General features: G+C 49.9%; 1 protein-coding gene across 21 annotated transcripts in view; it reads right to left on the bottom strand.

Annotated features, from left to right (window-relative positions):
* The window catches only part of OCA2 (OCA2 melanosomal transmembrane protein), a 431,394-nt gene that overhangs the window by 407,842 nt on the left and 648 nt on the right, over positions 1 to 22,904 (bottom strand). For 12 of the 21 annotated variants that reach the window (XR_013536485.1, XR_008482351.2, XR_013536487.1 and 9 more), the window contains exons 1-2: positions 19,207 to 19,252; positions 14,635 to 14,799 (exon numbers count right to left, since the gene is read on the bottom strand). The exons of 1 other annotated variant lie outside the window; for it this stretch is intronic. Coding sequence is in view for 13 of the 20 variants with exons in the window: in XM_054258174.2 (XP_054114149.2) it covers positions 14,635 to 14,799; positions 19,207 to 19,220 (179 nt within the window). In the remaining 7 variants the exon portion in view is untranslated. Of the gene's footprint in view, positions 1 to 777; positions 1,285 to 14,634; positions 14,800 to 19,206; positions 19,542 to 19,580; positions 19,665 to 22,904 lie in introns of those variants that run through there. 8 more of the 21 variants (XM_017973241.4, XM_078375670.1, XM_054258175.2 and 5 more) reach the window with 5 other exon arrangements.

Raw genomic sequence — 22,904 nt, 5'->3', positions numbered from 1 at the left:
AAAGCCCCAGCTCAGCTTCGCTGTCCCTGCATTTCACTGAACTCTGCCTTTGAACTCAAGCACCAAAACTCCCCCTTGTGAATCAAGAGTCCAAGTTTGCTACAGGCTTATAAAATCACAGATATTAGAGATACTGTGAATTATGCACCAGATGGACCCAATTAACTCCCCAACCAATGTGATTGGGGAAGGAAATAGCTCATTAGAAACTTGTAAACTACCGGCTCTCACAGCTGTGTTCTAATTACAGTACAGCCACAGATAAGAATAATCACGCCTTCTGCTGAGAGGCCGTTCATGACCCTTCCAAACTTAGAATCGCGCAGGGATCAACCTCAGTCTAGCTCTGAGCTGCTGGCCTCAGAGCTAATCAACCCAAATGCAAATCCACAAGTTAAAAAGGGAAACCAGTTGGAGCCGGTTGGGAAACATGAGAATAAACCCATAAACCCCCAAAATAACTCCACCCCGTCAGATACTCTGTAAACTGTGAACAGATGCAAAGCAAATAGTGGCACTATGATACGATGTAATACTAGAATACTATTTCTGCATTTTCACAGGGGTCTAATGCCCCGCATTAAGCAAGCTCCACAAGCTTCGACAACATTCCAAAATGAGAAACGTTACATTGTGCAAGTCTGCATTTTATCAGAGCGTCACCAATAATTCCTCCATGGGTCTTGGCCCTGCTGTGGCCCATCCCCTGCTAAATTGTTCTGGGAAGTGGGTAATGGGCAGGTGAGTCGCTGGCCTATCCCCTACTCAGGTACTTACCACTCCATGGGCAAGCACAATGCAGGGTGAAGGCTGCAGGAGCAGACGGGGTGGCGATGGCAGTGGCTGCGCTGCCAGGTGAGGCTTCACAGAGGGAATTAGAGGCGGGTCTTCAAGGCAGGATCGAATTTCATGTAGATCAGAATGAAAATATTAAGTGGGATTCCATTTTCAAAAGCAAGACTGAAAGGCAATTCTGATACAGCCTCAGCTGTGTGTAAGCACACTGATATAAAATCACCAGAATCGGTTGGAGAGGCTTGTGGCCACAGCATCACCGTTACACTCAGTGGTACCTTTCCTTGGCACACACGGGGTGTACCTCCAGGCAACAGCACCCAAATGGTGGGCCATGGAGGGCACACAGCCACATTCACCTTCACACACCTGGGAAGGAAGGTGCCTCCGGGGAGGTGAGGGAGGGCAGAGGGGACCAGGAAACGCCCCCAACCTCAACAGCCTGACCGAGGGCGAGGCGCTCTTCCATCATCACCAAGCACATGACGCAACCCTCCCCCAGCTCCAGTGCCACACATCAGGCCCGCAAAGTGTCCCTGGCTGACTCCAAGCGTTTCTCAAGGCGTTGCCCACATTGCCCAAGAGAAGGTCACTGTGCTGGCCACAGCTCTTCTACTCAGGGCTGCTACCACGGCCACCTCCCTCCAGGCTACCAAAACAAGCCTGGGCTCTTGCTGGGGAGGCCACTGGAGTCCAGACACGCTGCCCCAGTCCACCAGATCCCCCAGAGAAAGGCCTCGTCTTGGAGGGACTCCCAGGACAAGATCACACTCTCAGTTCTTGCAACCAGCTGAGCCTGTTCTGGGCACTTTGCCTCGTGATGCTCAGGGCAACCACGGGGCAGGGACTGTTGTTATGTTCATCTCAGAACGACACGACCAATACCTGGTGAAAGTAGCCCACCGAGCTCAGGACATCTGCTTCCGACCACTACCCGGCAGGCACGTGGACCGCTGTCTCGGGAACCCTGCTGTGGCCCATCCTCTGCTAAACTCGCGAGGGTCCAGAGCAACAGAAGATAGGAATCACTGTGTGAGTGTGGAGTGTGAATGTGTATGTATTTGTGCATAAATATGTGCATGTATGTATGTGGGTATGTGTAAATGCGTATACACGTGTATGTGTAAATGTGTGCATGTGCATGTAAGTGTGTATGTAAATACTGTATGTATATGTATTGTAGGGATATGCATGTATGCATGTGTGTGTATAATATGTGTGTATATATGCATATGTGTGTGGGCACATATAAACATGTGTGCATATATGCAATGTATAACTGTGTGGATATGTATGCATGAGTACATAAATAAGTTTGTGTTTATGTGTTTGCATAGCTATGTACATGTGTGTGCTGGTCCTCCGGAGATGGCCAAATGGCTCCTACAGACACAGCAGCGTCTGTGGCCAGGGGGTGCTCCACCTCAGTGCGTCTTCTGATCTGGGCAACACCTCCCCCCCATCTTCACTGGCTCCAGAGCCTGGCCGGTTCTCCCCTGGCACAGGGCCCACATGTTGAGACCTCAAGACATCACGTTTCATGAAGGCAATTCCATCTTGTCACCATAGTTAAAGACACCTCCCTCCCGAGCCTGCGTAAGGATTTATTCGCATGCGCTTTTTCTAGTACTCTTACGTTTTTGTTGCTTACGCTTTAGTCCAGGATTTATCTTGGCCAAAGCCTGAATGTAACTTTTTTGTTCCTGTATTAGTCCATTCTCATGCTGCTATAAAAAACTGCCTGGGACTGGGTAATTTATAAAGAAAAGAGGTTTAACTGACTCGCACTTGCACACAGCTGGGGAGGCCTCAGGAAACTTACAATCATGGCAGAAGGGAAAGCAAACACGTCCTTCCTCATATGGTGGCAGGAAAAGAAAAATGAGAGCAGAGCAAAGGGGGAAGCCCCTTACAAAACCATCAGATCTTCTGGAAACTCATTCACTACCATGAGAGCAGCATGGGGGATCCACCCCGTGATTCAGTTATCTCCACCCAGTCCCACCCTTGACAGTGGGGATTAATACAATTCAAAGTGAGATTTGGGTGGGGACACAGCCAAATCATATCCGTTCCCCACAAATGCGTGTCCACTTTCATAACATGGGCGAGCCACACTTCCCGCCGTTGTCTAAGAGGTCGGGTTTGCTGAGTGTGTCGTACCCCTGTATCTGGGGCTTTCCTGTTATTCCAGTGTTAGTGTGGCATTACGTAAAACGTGGTCGGTTATCCTGTGGTAATGTGGCATTAAGTAAAACGTGGTTGGTTATCTTGTGTTAGTGTGGCATTACATAAAACATGGTCGGTTATCCTGTGTTAGTGTGGCATTACGTAAAACGTGGTCGGTTATCCTGTGTTAGTGTGGCATTACGTAAAATGTGGTCGGTTATCTTGTGTTAGTGTGGCATTACATAAAACGTGGTTGGTTATCTTGTGTTAGTGTGGCATTATGTAAAATGTGGTCGGTTATCCTGTGTTAGTGTGGCATTACATAAAACGTGGTTGGTTATCTTGTGTTAGTGTGGCATTACGTAAAATGTGGTCTGTTATCCTGTGTTAGTGTGGCATTACGTAAAATGTGGTCGGTTATCTTGCGTTAGTGTGGCATTACATAAAACGTGGTTGATTATCTTGTGTTAGTGTGGCATTACATAAAACGTGGTTGGTTATCTTGTGTTAGTGCGGCATTACATAAAACGTGGTTGGTTATCTTGTGTTAGCGTGGCATTATGTAAAACCTGGTCGGTTATCCTGTGTTAGTGTGGCATTACGTAAAATGTGGTCAGTTATCCTGTGTTAGTGTGGCATTACGTAAAATGTGGTCGGTTATCTTGTGTTAGTGTGGCATTACGTAAAACATGGTCGGTTATCTTGTGTTAGTGTGGCATTACATAAAACGTGGTCGGTTATCTTGTGTTAGCGTGGCATTATGTAAAACCTGGTCAGTTATCCTGTGTTAGCGTGGCATTATTAAAACGTGGTCGGTTATCCTGTGTTAGTGTGGCATTAAGTGAAACGTGGTCAGTTATCCTGTGTTAGCGTGGCATTACATAAAACGTGGTCAGTTACAGGACAAAGTTCCTTCATTCTTTCTCGTTTTTCATGTTTCTCTTCATACGTTTGTTTTTTTATGTGTGATCTCACACTTGCATTTCTCCCCAAAAGTTGTATCTGGAAAAAAGCCTTATCAGGTTGTAGAACAATTGCACTGAGACTTTGCCAGGGTTGCTTTCATTTCAATGTGGGTTTTTCCCCTGAGAACCTCTCATTGCAGAAGTCCAAGGCTGTGGGAAGAGTTGGTCCTTCGTGTAGGCCCTGAACATCCATGGAACTGCGCTCCTAGATGGTCTGTTGGGTGGTATCCTCAGTGGGTGTCTTCTTTATGTTTTCCAAGGCTTAGGAAAGCTATGTGTGGATACCCCCGGGCCTGGCCCCTCCCAGGCCACGTCACAGGGTTCTGGTGCTCCAGCCTCCTCAGTTGAGTGAGTAAGGCCAGTGGAGAACCCAGCCCAGCTGAGCAGGGAAGGCCGGCTCCCTCACCTGCAGCATCCCTGAGGGCCACCTCCCCACAAGGCTGCCTCCCCAGCTATGTCCCCCACCCCCAGGTGCCTGGCCCTCCTTGGGGTGCAGCAGGACAGATGGCACTGGGAACCCAGATTAATCCCTGCTTCAGATACAGAGAAACCCCAGCTCCTCAGCATAGATTCCTATTTCTGGAAGAGACAGCAAGTGGTCCCCAAGGACCTGCCAGGAGCCCTGGGATTCCAGAACTCAACTAGGATCCTACTGGGGAGGGTGGGGTGCAGAAAAGGCCAGAGGGAAAGGAGAGACACAAGAACACTGAGAGCAGATCATGGCAGTGTCTGTTCCTAGGACATGGTCCCTTGTCCAACTGCACTCCAATGGCCTCTGGAGCCCTGTGGCCCTGGGCTCTGGCCACCCTGCTGTGCAAGTGCCTGTAATGCTGATTTGGGGCTGGGCAGTTCAGTCCAGGAGACCAGAGGGAGAGCCTTGCTCCACAGCCTGCCATGGGACCTGCCTGTGTGCTTCCCATGGAGAAACAGCATTTTCATATGCACAGAAGTCTGACAGGAGGCAGTCTACTTGGCCATGATTTCTCGAGCATTCCCACTGACAGAAGGCTTTCTTCCTCAGCACTGGCATTGATGGCCCAGCAATCCCATTACTGCGTATATATCCAAAAGATTATAAATCATTCTATTATAAGGACACATGCACACGTATGTTTACTGCAGCACTGTTTACAATAGCAAAGACTTGGAACCAACCCAAATGCCCATCGATGATAGACTGGACAGGGAAAATGTGGCACATATACACCATGGAATACCAGGCAGCCATGAAAAACAATGAGTTCATGTTCTTTATAGGGACATGGATGAATCTGGAAACCATCATTCTCAGCAAACTGACACAAGAACAAAAAATCAAACACCACATGTTCTCACTCATAAGCAGGTATTGAACAATGAGAACACATGGACACAGGGAGGGGAACATCACACACTGGGGTTGGTTGTGGGGGACTAGGGGAGAGACAGGGGGGTGTGGGGAGGTTGGGGAGGGATGGCATGGGAAGAAATGCCATATATAGGTGACAGGGGAATGGAGGCAGCAAACCACACTGCCATGTGTGTACCCATGCAACAATCCTGCATGTTCTGCACATGTACCCCAGAACCTCAAGTGCAATTAAATATATATACATATGTAACTTAAAATAGATTAAATATAAGACCTCAAACTGTAGAAATCCTGGAAGACAACTCAGGAAAATACATCAGCCTTGGCAAATAATTTTTGGCTAATTCTCCAAGAGCAATTGGAACAAAAACAAAAATTGACAAGTGGGACCTAATTAAACTAAAGAGCTTCTGCAGAGCAAAAGAAACTGTCAACAGGGTAAACAGACAACCTGCAGAATTAGAGAAGATATTCACAAAGTATGCATCTGACAAAGGCCTAAGATCCAGAATCTATAAGGCTTTTAAACAAATCAACAAGCAAAAAACAAGTAGCCTCATTAAAAAATGGGCAAAGGACACGAACAGATACTTCTCAAAAGAAGACATACAAGCGACAAACATATGAAAAGGTGCTCAGTGGGCCGGGCGCGGTGGCTCACGCCTGTAATCCCAGTACTTTGGGAGGCCGAGGCGGGTGGAGTTCAAGAGATCGAGACCATCCTGGTCAACAAGGTGAAACCTCGTCTCTACTAAAGATACAAAACTTAGCTGGGCACGGTGGCACGTGCCTGTAATCCCAGCTACTCGGGAGGCTGAGGCAGGAGAATTGCCTGAACCCAGGAGGCGGAGGTTGCGGTGAGCCGAGATCGCGCCATTGCACTCCAGCTTGGGTAACAAGAGTGAAACTCCGTCTCAAAAAAAAAAAAAAGAAAGAAAAGAAAAGGTGCTCAGCATCACTAATCACCAGTCTCATTACTGGGTAGATACCCAAAAGAAAAATCATTCTAACAAAAATACATGCACTCGTGTGTCCATTGCTGCACTATTAATAACGGCAAAGACAAGTACACAACCCAGGTACCCATCAATGCTAGACTGGATTAAAAAATATATGATACATATACACTATGGAATACTATGCAGCCATAAAAAGGAATGAAATCATCTCCTTTGCAGTAACCTAGATGGAGCTGGAGGCCAATTATGGCTCCATTAATGCAGGAACAGAAAACCAAATACCTCATGATCTCACTTCTAAGTGGGAGCTAACCCTGGAGCACACATGGGCGTGAGTATAGGAACAACAGACAGTGTGTACCACTAGAGGATACAGGGAGGGGGAGTGGGCTAAAAAAAAACCATTTATCAGGTACTAGATTCACTACTAGGTGACGGGATCCTCACTTGAAACCTCAGCATCACGCAATATTCCCATGGAATATATCTGCACATGGGTGCCCCCATATCTAAATTAAAAGTTGAATTTTACCTTTCCACACACACTGTATGATTTCATTTATATAACATTATCAAAATGGTCAAACTGTAGAGATAAAAAACAGATTAGAGATTTCCAGGGGTTAGAGATGGCAGGGGGAGGGGTATGTAACTTAAGGGTTTGCATGAGGGATTTCTGTACAGAATCTGAGATTGTGATGGAATAGGTCTACATCTTTATTATAATAGGGGTTACAGGAAGCTGCACAAGTGATAAAATGACAGACACACACACAAAGAGAGAGAGAGACAGAGAGACAGAGAGAGAGAGAAAGTACAAAAAAAAAAAATCCCAGCAGGAATTTTGGAAATCAGCAAAGTGATGATCGAATTTATATGGAAGACAAGTGGCATCGAATAGCCGAAGCAATCTTGAAAAAGAACCGTGTTGGAGGACTCACACCATTTGATTTCAGGAATCTTCATAAGGATACAAGACAGTGGGATATTGATGACGTAACAGTCACAGATATTGATGGAACAGAGTGTTGAGGGGCCGGCGCAGTGGGTGGCTCACACCTGCAATCTCAGCAATTTGTGAGCCCGAAGAGCGTGGATCACTTGAGGTCGGGAGGTCGAAACCAGCCTGGCCAACATGGTGAAACCCCATCTCTACTAAGAATACAAAAAAATTACCCGGGCATGGTGGCGGGTGCCTGTAGTCCCAGCTACTTAGGAGGCTGAGGCAGGTGAATCGCTTGAACCCAGAAGGCAGAGGGTGCAGTGAGCGAAGATCCCACGACTGCACTCCAGCTTGGGCATACAGTGAGACTCCATTTCAAGACAGAATAGAGAATTCAGAAATAAATTAACAGATATTGGGATAATGTATTTTTGAGAAAGACACAAGACAATGGACAAAGGAGTCTTTTCAACAAATGGTACTGAAACAATTGGACATCTATAAGCAAAATATAAATAAACCCAGCAGCATAGGCAAAAATTCTCTCAAAATGGATTATACGCCTAAATGTAAAACCCAAAACAACATTTCTAAAAGAAAAAATAGGAGAAAATCTTTCTGATCTTGGTTTAAGAAAATATTTCTTAGATACAACACCAAAAATATAATCCATAAAAGAACAGCTGATAAATCGGACAACATCAAAATTAAAAATTTCTGTTCTCCAAAAGAGACCAAAAATGCCAAAAAAAAAAAAAAGGCAAAGACAAGCCACAAACTTTCAGGAAATAATTGGGAAAATTGCATTCTATAAAAAAAAAAGTTGTGTTGAGACTATATAATGAATCACAAACCCCATAACAGGAAAACAAGCAGACCGCACTCTCCAAACATATAAAACTATAATAAGGTGCCTCTACATACTTATTAGAATGGCTAAAATTAAAAGCACAGGCAATATTAAGTGCTGACAATGACGCAGAGGACTGGAGCTCTCGTGCACTGTTAGTGAAAATGGTACAGCTTTCTGGGAGAGCAATTTGGCCGTTTCTTGGACAGTTAAACATTTACTTACCAAATAACTCAGCAATCTCATTCCTAGGCATTTATCCAAGAGAAATTAAAATTTACATTCACACAAAAACCTGATGCCAATGCTTATAGTGGTTTTATTCATAATTACCACAACCTGGGAACTAGCCAAGGGCCTGTCAGAGGAGAATGAGTAAACAAAGTGTGACACGTCCACGCAGCAAAAACAGGTGAGCCTCGAATGCATCACACTAAGTACAAGAACTCAAGGATTCCATTTATCTGACAGGCTTGAAACAGGCAGAAATGTAGAAACAGAAAACAGACTGACGGTTAACAAGTGCTGACAGGACGAGGAAGCAGCCAAAGGAATTTCTGTGGGGTGAGAGAAATGTTCCGATCTTGATTTGCTGACAGTTACACAATTGCATGCATTTGTCAAAACTCACAGATGTACACACCATTTCCGGTGAAATTACACCTCAGTTAAAAACATAAAATAGGCCGGGCGCGGTGGCTCAAGCCTGTAATCCCAGCACTTTGGGAGGCCGAGGCGGGTGGATCATGAGGTGAAGAGATCGAGACCATCCTGGTCAACATGGTGAAACCCCGTCTCTACTAAAAATACAAAAAATTAGCTGGGCATGGTGGCGCATGCCTGTAATCCCAGCTACTCAGGAGGCTGAGGCAGGAGAATTGCCTGAATCCAGGAGGCGGAGGTTGCAGTGAGCCAAGATCGCACCATTGCACTCCAGCCTGGGTAACAAGAGCGAAACTCAGTCTCAAAATAAAAAAAATAAAAAAATAATATGGGAAAGACCAGAAGGGAACACAGGGAAGTGCAAGCACACAGCAATGACAGCATTAGGGTCACAAGCTGTGTTTTCCCTTCAGCCTCCAAATTTCCAGCAACATGTTTATTTTCACTTGATGATAATGAAATACAGTAACCAATCCATGACGGATGTAAACGCTGTCATAAAATAATATATCTTCATTATTTTCAATATATTCTCTCTAACTTGCTTCCCTGTCCAATCTGCTATCAAACACATTCCTGCTAAGTAGAAGACTGAAAGGTAATTAGCTAATTTTGAAAGGGCAAATTTTAAGGCCAATTAATTCCTGATTTGTGAAAACAACTAGAAAAAAATTACTTACATTTTCTACTGATTAGAAATAAACCTTCCCACACAATCTTGCCTTAAAAAAAATTGTTAAGTCCGTCAATCTGACAACCAATTGTATTTAAGTGCATCTGCTGTTCTTACATACTATTTTGAGATACAAAAAGAGATTGAGTCAAAATTTTTCTACAATTAAATGAGGCAAAGGGAATGGGAAAGAGAGTGAAGAGAGTGGGGAAGGCTGCGTGTGACCCTGTGCTCACTTCTTCACGGGTAAAATCAGCATATTAGACCAAATAAATTCCTCTTCAGTTTGGCAGTTTTGCTTGTTCCGTGTCATTACGAAAGCATGGACAAGACACATTCCGCTAACAAAAGGGTGGAAGTCCTCAGGTAGGACGGGGAGAACGGCCCTGAGGAGTCTCCAGCAGCATCCCGGCTGGAGATACAGGGCAGGTCCAGGGTCCCAAAGACATGGGGTGTGTTGCCCTGAGAATGAAGCCTGCTTTCCCCTTATGTCTTTGCGGCTGGTTCCCGCTGTTACAGGACAATTGGTAAAGGGGGTAAAACCGCGACTCTCGTCCCAATATAAAATGAATGCAGGTCAATATTTTGTTGAACTCAGCAATTAGAGGAAAGTGGTAAGATGCAAAGAACCACACATACATGGGCCATTAGAAATGCTGCGTCGGGTTGGGCGTGGTGGCTCACGCCTGTAATCCCAGCACTTGGGGAGGCCAAGGTGGGCAGATCATGAGGTCAGGAGATCAAGACCATCCTGGCCAACATGGTGAAACCCCGTCTCTACTAAAAATACGAAAATTAGCCAGGTGTGGTGGTGCGCGCCTGTAGTCCCATCTACTCGGGAGGCTTAAGCAGGAGAATCGCTTGAACCTGTGAGGCAGAGGTTGGAGTGAGCCGAGATCACACCACTGCATGCCAGCCTGGGTGACAGAGCAAGACACTGTCTTAAAAAAAAAAAGAAATGCTGAAGTACAAATCAGTGCAAAACTGGACAATGCATTCCACAGACACAAGCCAACTTTACTTCTAGGAAAAAGAGCCATTTGCATTGTTTCTGACCAGCTGCAAACACTGAAAGATGCGGAAAACCTGGGAGGACCCCAGACCTCCCTTCACTTCCTGTGAAACATGCCAATCATCTTTGCGTTCCACTTCCAACGTTTTCACAACCGTTTCCTTCATCACTATTCACCTCTGGGGTTGGCGGTGCCTGAGTGGCTCCCAGGGGTCAGCCTGCCGGTACTCACATGCTCCAGCAACCCCCTCCCGAGGGTGGGCTGGACCTAGTGACTTGCTTCTGACCAGTGAATACAGCAGAAGGGATCGTGTTACTTCTGTGATTAGGTCACAAAAGACGGTCCCTCATCCTGCCCAGATGGAGTAGACCCCTGGCAAGGAGCCGAGGTGGCCTCCAGTCAACAGCTGGCAAGGAACTGAGGCCATATGTCCCACAGCCCAGGCCACAGATGAGCTCAGAAGAGGATCCGGCTCCAGCTGAACCCTGAGGTGCTGTGGCTGCAGCTGACAACCTGTCCGAGGCTGTGTAGACCCTGAGCAGAGGACCCAGGTCAGCTGTGTCCGGATTCCTGACCCACGAAACTCAGGAAATAAATATGTACTCTTCTAAGCTGCTAAGTTTTGGAGAAATTTGTTACATGGCAATTGATCATGAATTCACTGTTCCTTCCAGCTTTCTTTGTATCTATAGCCTGCCTTGTGTCATACAGATTTTAATCATTTTAAGAAAATTCCTAGTAATAAGTTTGTGCACAGGTAATGTAACTGACCCAAGAAATGGCTCCTGGCTGCCTGGGAGCCAAAGGAAAAGGGAGCACAGAGGCTGCAGCCTTGGCCTGCATCCTTCCCATACAAACAGCAGAAAAGCAGGCTACAAGGGGACGATGCCCGAGAGCTAAAACGGTGCCCCAAATCACCTTTTCAACACAGTCTATCTACAGCATCTCATAGCATTCTTTCCTTCTGCTCATTCTCTCCACCTCTGAACCTGTTACAGATGAGTTCAACTTCACGAGACTAAGGGTTTGCTGGTTTCCTCACGCCTAGGACTCCCACCTATGCTAGGTGCAAAGACTTACATATCTTTTCTCTGATAAGAATACTGGTTTTTTTTTTCATTTCCACCTATTTTTATGAAACAAGAAGAGCAAAATGTAATTAAACCCTTCAGTAACCTTTAGCCTGAGATGACAGTGCTGGGATCTTGCATACGTGGCCACCAGGCCACCAGCCACACGCCTGCCCAGGAGTGTGCTGTTTCCAGGGCTCCCCTGGGAGCACGTGGACAACAGCCTGTGCCCTCCACACCCAGACACTCACATCAGTGGGCCCTTCCCCCGAGAGCCCTCGCTGTGAGTGGGTTGAGCCAACATGCGATTCTCCCCATTGTGCTGAGCTGCCCCTGGAGGCTGCAGTTCCCTGTTGCTCCTCCTCCTGGGAGAAGCACCGCCAGGGAGGGGCCACTCACTCACGAGGGCTCATGCCTTCGGGCAAGGCTGGCACCTTCTAGCATTTCCACACTCAGCCCAGGTAGCTGCCAGTGCCATCCCGACACCCCTCCCTGTGCCCTGGGCATGCTGTGGGGGTGGGGCACCTTCAGCCCTCCCTTCATTGGACCATCACACTTGCCAGCTGCTGCCTCCAAGTCCCCACATCTGTCAGCACCTCTCCGCGCCCTCTCCTCCTCCACCTGGAATCCTGCCTGAGTACCCAGGGCCTCCTGCCTGTGAAGCTCATGATGGGGTCCCCGGGGTTGCCCCTGGTACACCAGACATCGAAGGAAGAAGTGAGCTCAAAGAACTTGGAAAATATGCTCTTGTAGTCTTCCCGATTCTTGTCTCACTGTGAGGCCTTTTTCTAGAAACTGGAAGCTGAACATTAGCCTTCCATCACTCATACCCTGGCCAGGACAATCCTGCTGCCCCCCATCTGCCTGCCCAGGCACACATCCACACAGTCCTCCTGGCCGTATTCAACACTTCCCAACAAAACACTCTTTAAAGAAGAGGAAAAGGGAAGCCTCTTGCTGGGAGAAGATCCTGCAACACAGGACCAGAGAGGGTGAATACACAGAAGAATAACTCTGTAAGTGGGGGACAGACAGCTTCAGCATATAACAGAGAACGCTTGCTGCAGGCCATTTTTAATAGCACGTACTGGGGGTGAGGAGCAGAAACTGAAAAGCTGCCAACCGGAGAGCATGTATGAATGCTGACGTGTTCCCATCATGAAATTCTGTGTAAGGAGTTCAAGTGAACGAACCAGAGCTACAGGCATTAGCACAGAGAAGTCTCGAAACACACTGGCAAAAAAGAGCAACTCAAAGATTCCCCATTTGCAACATGACAGCATAGACTATTAGTGAATAAAACATCCGGTGAAAGTACGCACAGGCCAGGGTGCTCCCCCGGAGGGGCGGGGTCACAGCAGCAGCACGAGCCACACCCACGTGCAGTTCTGGGGTGCTTTGGTAAAGGCTGGAGAGACCATTTGCACTGCAGGGCTCAGGACTCTGGCTGTGGGAACAAGGGTGCTCAGATCTGTGGTGTCATCAACATTCCCCAGCAGAGGCAGGCAGAGACACCTACTCAGAGGACGCTGCTTTTCTCATTACAAGGACATCTGTGTGAACTGCAAAGTACGGATTTGAAGCATGAGCACGGGCATGTAAAACCCATTCATTATCTTTACCTAAGTAAATATTTAAACATGGATCAAAATTTTTGATCAGCATACAAAATGTTGAGTCACAATCACAAAGACTTGGAATCAACCCAAATGTCCATCAATGATAGACTGGATAAAGAAAATATGGCACATATCCACCATGGAATACTATGCAGCCAGAAAAAAGGATGAGTTCATGTCCTTTGCAGGGACATGGATGAAACTAGAAACCATCATTCTCAGCAAACTGACACAAGAACAGAAAACCAAACACCGCATGTTCTCACTCATAATTGGGTGTTGAACAATAAGAACACACAGATGCAGGGAGGGGAACAACACACACTGGCGCTTGGGTGATGGGGGGCTAGGGGAGGAATAGCAGGGGGTGGGGGGATTGGGGAGGGATAGCATTAGGAGAAATACATAATGTAGACAACAGGGCGATGGATGCAGCAAACCACCACCATGGCATGTGTATACCCATGTAACAAACATGTATGATCTGCACATGTACCCCAGAACTTAAAGTATAATAAAAAAATTTTTTTTTAAATGGAATGATGTCTTTTGCAGCAACATGGATGCAGCTGGAGGCCATTATCCAAGCAAATTAGCGCAGGAACAAGAAACCAAATGCCACATGTTCTCATGAGAAGTGGGTGCTAACCCTGGGTGCACTTGGACACAAAGCAGGCAGCAGTGGACACTTGGACCCCACGGAGGCGGGAGGAGGGAGGGTGGAAAAGTAACTATTGGGTACCAGGCTGACTACCTGGGTGATCAGTGGTACCCCTAATCTCGGCATCACGCGATATACCCGGGTAACAAATCTGCACATTTAACCCCTGAATCTTAAATAAAAGTTGAAATTATTCTTTTATTTCCTTTTATGTAAATTCTGACTTTTCTGACATGAAAAACAATACTCAGTTAATTCCCTTGCTGTACATATAGAAATAAAGCATGTCCTCAGTGTCTCACGCCTGTAATCCCAGCACTTTGGGAGGCCGAGGCGGGTGGATCACGAGGTCAAGAGATCGAGACCATCCTGGTCAACATGGTGAAACCCCGTCTCTACTAAAAATATAAAAAAAAATTAGCTGGGCATGGTGGCGTGTGCCTGTAATCCCAGCTACTCGGGAGGCTGAGGCAGGAGAATTGCCTGAACCCAGGAGGCGGAGGTTGCGGTGAGCCAAGATCGCGCCATTGCACTCCAGCCTGGGTAACGAGAGCGAAACTCCGTCTCAAAAAAAAAAAAAAAAAAAGAAAGAAAGAAAGACAAAGCATGTCCTAAGAGACAGATGCTTTCCAACACTGCAGAACTGCAATACCTTAAATAATAAAGTGCTAAGTCTTCATGCTGCAAACTCTCTATTTTTATTATCTTTTACAGCTACATTAAGTTCACCATATTTTACAAACATCATTCATCAAAACTAAGCTAGGAAAGTGATCTAACGCTAGAGAAATTATTGCAATATTTCTGGAAAGTTCTCCCACAACACCGGTGGGGGAACGACGCTCATGGAAACCCAACCTTCGTGTACTCCAGCTTCACAAGACGGCGCTGTTTCAAACTCACCTCCCCTTTGCGAGGAACGGGGCGACCTCCGGGCCTGCAGGAGCCCAGTCGCTGAGGCAGGAGTGCGAGGCGTCTGTGCCGCCGGCTCCCCGCGGAGACGCCTGCAGGAGGAGCTCCGCCGCCCGCGCGCCCGGGGCCCGGTGCATGCTCCGCGCCGTCTTCCCCCTAGGGCAGCGGAGAGAAACCACTCTTGGTGAGAGGCACACTGGGGGCTCCGTCTGCACCGCGGGAGTCCGTGCAGTAGGAAGGCTGCTTCCACGGAGGCCCTCCCAGAGCTCAGCACCCTGACCACGCGGGTGCAGGGCGTGCCCATCCCCACCCACGAACGCGCCCACACATTTCTCACGGGCCCTGGCCTGCATGCGCAGCAGCCGAGCGCCGGTTAAGTGGATCATCGTGTGCACAGCAGGAAATTCTGTGCTGCATTAAAAATGATCTGTGGGGGCCGGGCGCGGTGGCTCAAGCCTGTGATCCCAGCACTTTGGGAGGCTGAGGCGGGTGGATCACGAGGTCAAGAGATCGAGACCATCCTGGTCAACATGGTGAAACCCCGTCTCTACTAAAAATACAAAAAATTAGCAGGGCATGGTGGCGCGTGCCTGTAATCCCAGCTACTCGGGAGGCTGAGGCAGGAGAATTGCCTGAACCCAGGAGGCGGAGGTTGCGGTGAGCACAGATCGCGCCATTGCACTCCAGCCTGGGTAACAGGAGCGAAACTCCGTCTCAAAAAAAATAAATAAAACATTACAACTATGCACGGTCTACAAGAAACACTTCTAAAGTCACACATGGGCTCACATGGACATAAAGATGAGGCAACAGACACCAGGCTCCTAGAACAGGGAGAGGACTGGAGGCCAAAGCTTGAAAAACTGCTTTCTGGGGACTCTGCTCACTCCCTGGGTGGCAGGTTCAGTGGTATCCCTAACCTCAGTGTCACACAACATGCCTTTGTAACAAAGTGCACATGTACCCCTGAATCTAAAACAAAAGTCAAAAAATAAAATTACAATACAGGTAGGCTGCAAGTAAAAAGATGGAAAACTACAGATCATCCAAGCATCTATGCAAAGAAAGTAGGAGAGGTTATATTCACATATGTGGTAGACTTCAAAGCAAAGAAAATTACCAGGCACAGAGAGAGACATCGTGTAGTGATTAAAAAAAAAAAAAAAGTCACTTTACCAAGAAGACATGGAAATCCTAAACACATACGCAGAAAACAACAGAGCTGCAAGATATCTAACACAAATACGAATAGAACTAAAAGGAGAAAGACATTTATGTTACAGTTTTATAGTTGGAAACTTAAACATTTATCTCTCGTCAGTTAATAGAACAACTAGACAGAAAATCAGTGCAGATACAGAACTGAACAACACCATCAACCAATAGGATATAATCAATATTATGGAACTCTCCAACAACAGCAGAGTATCCTACAAAGCGCCTACAGAACACACACCAAGACAGACCACACTTTGAACCGCAAATCAAACCTCAACAAATTTAAAAGAATTGAAATCATACAGAGTATTCTGTAGCCACAACGCAATCAAATTAGAAATAAATAACAGAAAGACAGGAAGAAAATCTGCACACTTGGAAATCAAACACACTTCGAAAAATCCAGGATTGGAAAAGTAAGTCTCAAGGGAAATCAACATTATATCGAGCTGAATGAAAGTGAAAATACAGCATACCAAAGTCAGCAGAACACAGCTAAATCAGTGATGGGAGGAAAATTAACAGCATAAATGCTAATAGCAGAAGGAGAGCAAGTCTCAAAAAATAACGTACGTTCTTATCTCAATAACCTAGGAAAGGAAGAGGAAAAATCAACCCGAAGCAAGCAGACGTGAGAAATAACAACGGTGAGATTGAAAATCAATGAAACAGAAAAGAAATCAACAAAAGCAGTGGGAAAAACATCAATAAAAGGAAGAGCGGCGTCTTTGAAAATATCAATAGAATTAACAATCCTCTTGCAAGACATGCCAAGGAAAGAAAAAAGAGAGAATGCAAGTTATTAATTTCAGGAATGAAACAGGAAATATCACTGCAGACCCTGAAGACCTCAGAGAATAACGATGGTATATTAGATTACCATTTTACAACTTTACACACATAAGTTGGAAAACTTCGATTCCTCGAAAAGCACAAATTACTACAATTCATCCAATATAAAATGGGTAATTTAGATATCTCTATAATATCTATTAAGTAAATTAAATTTGAATTTTTTTTTTTTTTTTTTTTTTTTTTGAGACGGAGTTTACTCTTATCACCCAGGCTGGAGTGCAATGGCGCGATCTGTGCTCACCGTAACCTCCGCCACCTGGGTTCAGGCAATTCTCCTGCCTCAGCCTCCCGAGTAGCTGGGATTACAGGCATGCACCACCATGCCCAGCTAATTTTTTTTATTTTTAGTAGAGACGTGGTTTCACCATGTTGACCAGGATGGTCTCCATCTCTTGACCTCGTGATCCACCCGCCTCGGCCTCCCAAAATGCTGGGATTACAGGCTTGAGCCACCGCGCCCCGTCAATTTGAATTTTTTTTGAGACAAATTTTCATTCTTTTGCAGTGAGCCAAGACTGGGCAATGAGAGAGGAGAGGAGAGACAGAGACAGAGAGACGACACAGAGAGATGAGAGAGAGAGAGAGAGAGAGAGAGAGAGAGAGAGAGAGAGAGAGAGAGAGAGAAAGAGAACGGAAGGGAGGGAGGAGGGGAGGGAAAGAAATCAACACCTCAGGCTGCCGAGGACTCCAGGGGCTGGCTCACGCCTGCATTACCGATGGAAATGTAAAATGGTACCACCACTCTGGAAAGCAGTTTGACAGTTTTTAAAAAACTAAAATTGTGCCTGGGCATGGTGGCTCACGCTGTAATCCCAGCACTTTGGGAGGCCAAGGTGGGAGGATCACGAGGTCAGGAGATGTAGACCATCATGGCCAACATGGTGAAACCCCATCTCTACTAAAAAAAAAAAAAAAAAAAAAAGCCAGGTGTAGGGTCGCGCGCCTGTAGTCCCAGCTACTCAGGAGGCTGAGGCAGGATAATAGCTTGAACCCAGAAGGCGGAGGTTGCCATGAGCCGAGATCACCCTGTTGCACTCCAGCCTGGCAACAGAGCAAGACTCCATCTCAAAAACAAAAAACAAACAAACAAAAAAAACCCTAAAATTGCAACTACCAGCCAACAATTGCACTCCTGGACATTAATCCCAGATAAATGAACTTTCATTCACGCAAAATGCTGCACTCAAATGTTCATAGCAGCTATATAGAAAACTGGAAGCGAGCAGCCGTCTGTCCACCGGGCAGCGGAAAGCAGGGTGTGGTGCGTGCATGCCCTGCAAGACCATGCCACAATCAAAAGGAACAGACAATTCATACACGGCGACCCAGAGGAATCCAGGGTGAAAACCTTCAGTGGCCGGGCGCGGTGGCTCACACCTGTAATCCCAGCACTTTGGGAGGCTGAGGCGGGTGGATCACGAGGTCAAGAGATCGAGATCATCCTGGTCAACATGGTGAAACCCCGTCTCTACTGAAAATACAAAAATTAGCTGGGCACGGTGGTGCATGCCTGTAGTCCCAGCTACTCAGGAGGCTGAGGCAGGAGAATTGCCTGAACCCAGGAGGCGGAGGTTGTGGTGAGCCGAGGTCGCGCCATTGCACTCCAGCTTGGGTAACAAGAGCAAAACTCGGTCTCAAAAAAAAAAAAAAAAAAAAAAGAAAACCCTCAGTGAAAAAAGCAAGTTCCAAGAGACTATTCACTCAAATCCCATGAATACAGCATTCTCGAAACAGCAAATTTATATCAATGGGGATAGATTGGTGGTTGTCCGGGGTTCAGTAGGGGCTCTTATCCCACCCCACTTCCCGCCTCTTCCCTGGGAGAACAGCGACCTCTGCCCATGCAGACCTCTCCCTCTTTCTCACATATTCCTCATCCAGTTCTTCCAAACACCCTAATTCCTCCTGGTCCCACCTGGTCATCGCCTCTCATGCAGATGACGGAGCACTCCAATCCCACAGCCCGTCCCCTGGGGGACCCCAGGACCCTAGCACACAGCCCATCATCCCCTGGAGACCCCAGCACCCCAGCACACAGCCCATCCTCTGGGAGACCCCAGTACACTAGTGCACAGCCCGTCCTCTGGGGGATCCCAATACTCTTAACACAGAGCCTCTCCGCTGGGGGACCCAACACCTTAAAACACAGACCGTCTTCTGAGGGACCCCAACACCCTAACAACTCATCCTCTGGGGGACCCCACGCCCCAGCACACAGCCCGCCCTTTGGGGCGACCCTCCCCTCGCCCCAGCCTGTGGCTACACTCTCACGGGAACTGCAGCCTCAGCCTGACTTTGCCTTATTGGGCCCATGCCCTTGACTTAGGTCAGGGCCACCCTGGGTAGAGCTCCCGCCCGCGGAGACACCTGCAGCCGGCGGAGAGGGACGGGGCCTGTGACCGGCCGCCCCAGACACACCCACAGCCCCGGCCCACCCTCCAGCCCCGCCCCGCGACGGCACTCAGGCCCCTCCTTCCAAGCAAGACTCACACCGAAGTGGACATGTCACCACATTTCAGAAAGCACACATGGTTGTAGCTTTTTAGAAAAAAAAAAAAAAGATGCTTCCAATCCTCACAGCCAGCCCCGAAGAGGTCGTGCGGCCGCTGCCGCCCCCCAGCGCCGGCTCTGCGCTCTCCCTGCCTGCGGCCCGCCCCGCCTCGGACCCTACCAGCCCCGGGCCCTCCCGCCGCCCCTGCCGCCAGCACCGTCCCTCCGAGGCCCCCGCGTGGCCTCCACTGCGCGCCGGACACCCGCACCTGCCCGAGCCCCGCCTCCCGCAGCCGCGCCAGGGCCGGGTCGGGGGAGGCACCGACGCCAGGACTGAGGCCCCGACGCGGCGCCGGGCGTGGCCTGACACCTACCCTCCCAAGGGGGCGGGGGGCGACCGGGTTCCATACCGGGACCCTTATCCGCCGGGCTTGTCTCTGGGGCCTGGTCGTGTTTCCGGGGCGTGGCTTTGTCTCCGGGGCGCGGCTCTGTCTCCGGGGCGTGGCTTTGCCTCCAGGGCGCGGCCGTGTCTCCGGGGGTGTGGCTTGTGCCTGGGGCGTGGTCGTGCCTCCAGGACCTGGTTGCTTCTCCGGGGCGTGGCTTTTTCTCTAGGCGTGGTCCTGTCTTTGGAGGTGGTCTGTCTCTGGAGATTGGCTGAGTGGGGGCGTGGCCGTGCCTCCAGGGGCGTGGCTTGTCCTTGGAGGTGGTCGGTCTCTGGGGCGTGGCTTTGTCTCCGGGGCGTGGTCGTGTCTCGGGGGCGTGGCTTTGCCTCCAAGGCGCGGCCGTGTCTCCGGGGGTGTGGCTTGTGCCTGGGGCGTGGTCATGCCTACAGGACCTGGTTGTGTCTCTGGGGCGTGGCTTTTCCTCTGGGGCGTGGTCCTGTCTTTGGGGGTGGTCTGTCTCTGAAGCTTGGCTGCGAGTGGGGGCGTAGCCGTGCCTCTAGGGGCGTGGCTGGTCTTTGGAGGTGGTCGGTCTCTGAGGCGTGGCTTGGTCTACGGGGCGTGGCCGTGCCTCCGGGGGCGTGGCTTGTCCTTGGAGGTGGTCCGTCTCTGGGGCGTGGCTTTGTCTCCGGGGCGTGACCGTGTCTCCAGGGGTGTGGCCTGCCTTTGGAGACAGTCTGTCTCTGGGGCGTGGCTGTGAGTTGGGGGCGTGGCCGTGTCTCTCGAGCCCTGCCGTGTCCCCTGGATCGCTGCTGTGACCGCTGCATTTGAAGTTCTCTTTCTAGTTCCCGGATCCCAGGGACCGGGCAGGAGAAGCCCTACGTCCAAGAAGACCTGAAGAAGCCCGTCCGGGGTCGGCTTCCTCCCCAGCCCGCCCCGAGCTGAGACAGACGAGTCCCCCCACCCAACTTCGGGCCCGGACCCAGGCCGCGCGTGTGACCGTCTGTGCCTTCAGGTGCATTCTGCAACATGTGAACTTGGTTAAAAGTTTCTAGGACGATAAGCGCAACATCACGGCTTTCCAAGGTTTTCTGCTCTTGTTTGAAAGAGGCCGCCTCCTTCCAGCCTGGGAGGAGGGGGCGGGGAGAGGCCTCGGGCGGCCGCAGGTGGACTCTGCCGAGGGTCGCGCTCGCAGGACCCCCGGGGCCAGGCGCACCTCTCCGGGAGGAACTAGCCGCGCCAGCAAACGCGCACCCGGGGACGCCGCCGCCCAGTCCCGCTCCCAGCCGCGGGCCAGGACTCCCCTCCGCGCCGCGCCCGGGCCTCAAGCACCCCCCCTTCTGTCCCCCCCGCCGGCTGCTTGGCCCGGGCTGTGCCGCTGTAGCTCGGTGTCCCTTCGCCCGTCCTGCAGACAAGTTTAGAAACCGAGTCCCAGGCTCCCGCCTCCCTACGGATTGCGCCCCCGCCGCGCCTCAGCGGTGGCCGGGCCGAGGGCACTGCGCCCGCGCCCACTTCCCCGAGGGTCGGACTCGCAGGGACCCCGCCACGTGGAGGGCGCGAGAGCCACAGCCCGCGACAAGCCGGCTGTCTGCAGGTCAGTGACAGAACCCCAAATCAGAACCACAAGCCAGTGAGCTGGTCCGGCCTGCGGCCCCCAGCAGCAGAGGAATCCAGTTGGTGGAGTCCCTCCTGGCATATCCAGCATGTGGGGAACGCGCACTGGGCCAGCCGCCCCCCACCCCACCCCCCACCCATCCTGCCCCTGGTCTCCAAGCTCTGAGCTTTCCTCCCCTCTCGTAGCTTTTACCTCCCTTGCAGCCCCGCTTCCACTACTAGCAGTTAAAAGCCTCCCTGTCTCTCTCCTCTTCCAAAAGACCTCATCCTCACCTGTGAACAGGTGTTCCCTGAGTTCTTTTCTGCAGCCCAAACTACTGTGTCCATCTACTTTCCTGTGTCCTTAGACATAAAGGGGCCCAAACTCCCAGAGCGCTAGAGCCACACCTGGCCTTTCCCAGGGGACCTGGTGACTAATCCCACCATCCATGACTCATCACCCATTGGGAGTCCCCCCTACAACTCACCAGTGCTTCCCTGCCCCGGCCTGGCAACCACACTCAGTGGGCACGCCTTGGCAGTGGCTTTCTCGACCCCCCAGCTGCTCCCCACCACCCAGCCACAGTGATTTCCAAAATGCATATGGCCTCAAACTCAAAACCTCTCCTTGATGCCTGCCACTCCAGCACAGAAACGGGACCCAGGTAACACAGGTGTCATGCTGCTGGGTTTCCAGGACAGCCAGGGCCTCCCCCTTCCTGGTATTCCCGAAATCCTCAGATCCCAGCTGCCCCAGGGCTGGAGGTTGTGGTCTTCTTATAAAACCAGAACAGTATTGGCATTTGCTTTTCATCAGGGTAATGAAACTTTAGGAACTTATGGTCCTAAACCACGTTACACCGGTGTGAGCTACACTCAAGTGTTGTGAACTCAGTTTGCAGAACAAGCAGCTTTTGTGCAATTCTTCGCAGCCTCTGCTCGGCGCTTCCACCTCTGTGTTCGGGCTCAATCCTCAGTTCCTCCATGACAGACAGTGATCTCTAGATGCGTTCAGTGCCCAGCTCCCTGCCCTGGTTGGCCCCGGCCCAGGGTCCTGAATGGCAGACACCATGCCCGCCCCGCCCGCGAAGCTCAGGTCACCCGGCAAGCTAAGAGCAGCTGGTTAGGTAGAGAGCAGCGGCCGACAACTGCTAACAGCCTGGGGTTTCTTTTCCTCAGAATCACTCGCCCTAAATCTACCCGCTGTAGACTGATATTGCTCTAAGTAGCGCTTCTCCACGTGCACCCACGTTACAGTCGCCTGGGAGCTTCACCACCGGGCCCCAGGCTCGGATTCACCCCATGGGAAGGGAGCACGGGACGCTTGTTCTGAGGCCCCGGCCCCTGCCTGGGTCTGCAAACCCAGGGCGCCCACACAGCAGCCTGCCTGTGCTCCACACTGCGTCCTGGAGAAGGGCTGGCTGCACTAATGCCCACTTATTTCACTGTGTGTGACCGCAGTAAAGAGAAGCGGCTTTGAGGGATTTAGTGTTTTCACTCCAGTGCATTCCATTCTAAAGAAGCGCCTGACCGCGGCTCACGGCTGGAAGGCCCCGCAGTGCCAGACGCTGCCCTGGAGTTCAAGTGGAATATTTGCTGTCCAAACGCTTCCCAACTTCCCCACCCATGACCTCACGGCCCACCCGGCTAGAATTTTCCTGGGATGGAGCCTGGCAGGGAGCCGGGGGGCTCTGGGGGCAGCTGCTGTGCTGCAGGCCGGGCGGA

Source organism: Callithrix jacchus, chromosome 6 (genome assembly GCF_049354715.1).
Source record: "Callithrix jacchus isolate 240 chromosome 6, calJac240_pri, whole genome shotgun sequence".
NCBI lineage: Eukaryota > Metazoa > Chordata > Mammalia > Primates > Cebidae > Callithrix > Callithrix jacchus.
This window is presented reverse-complemented; position numbering and strand designations above follow the sequence as displayed.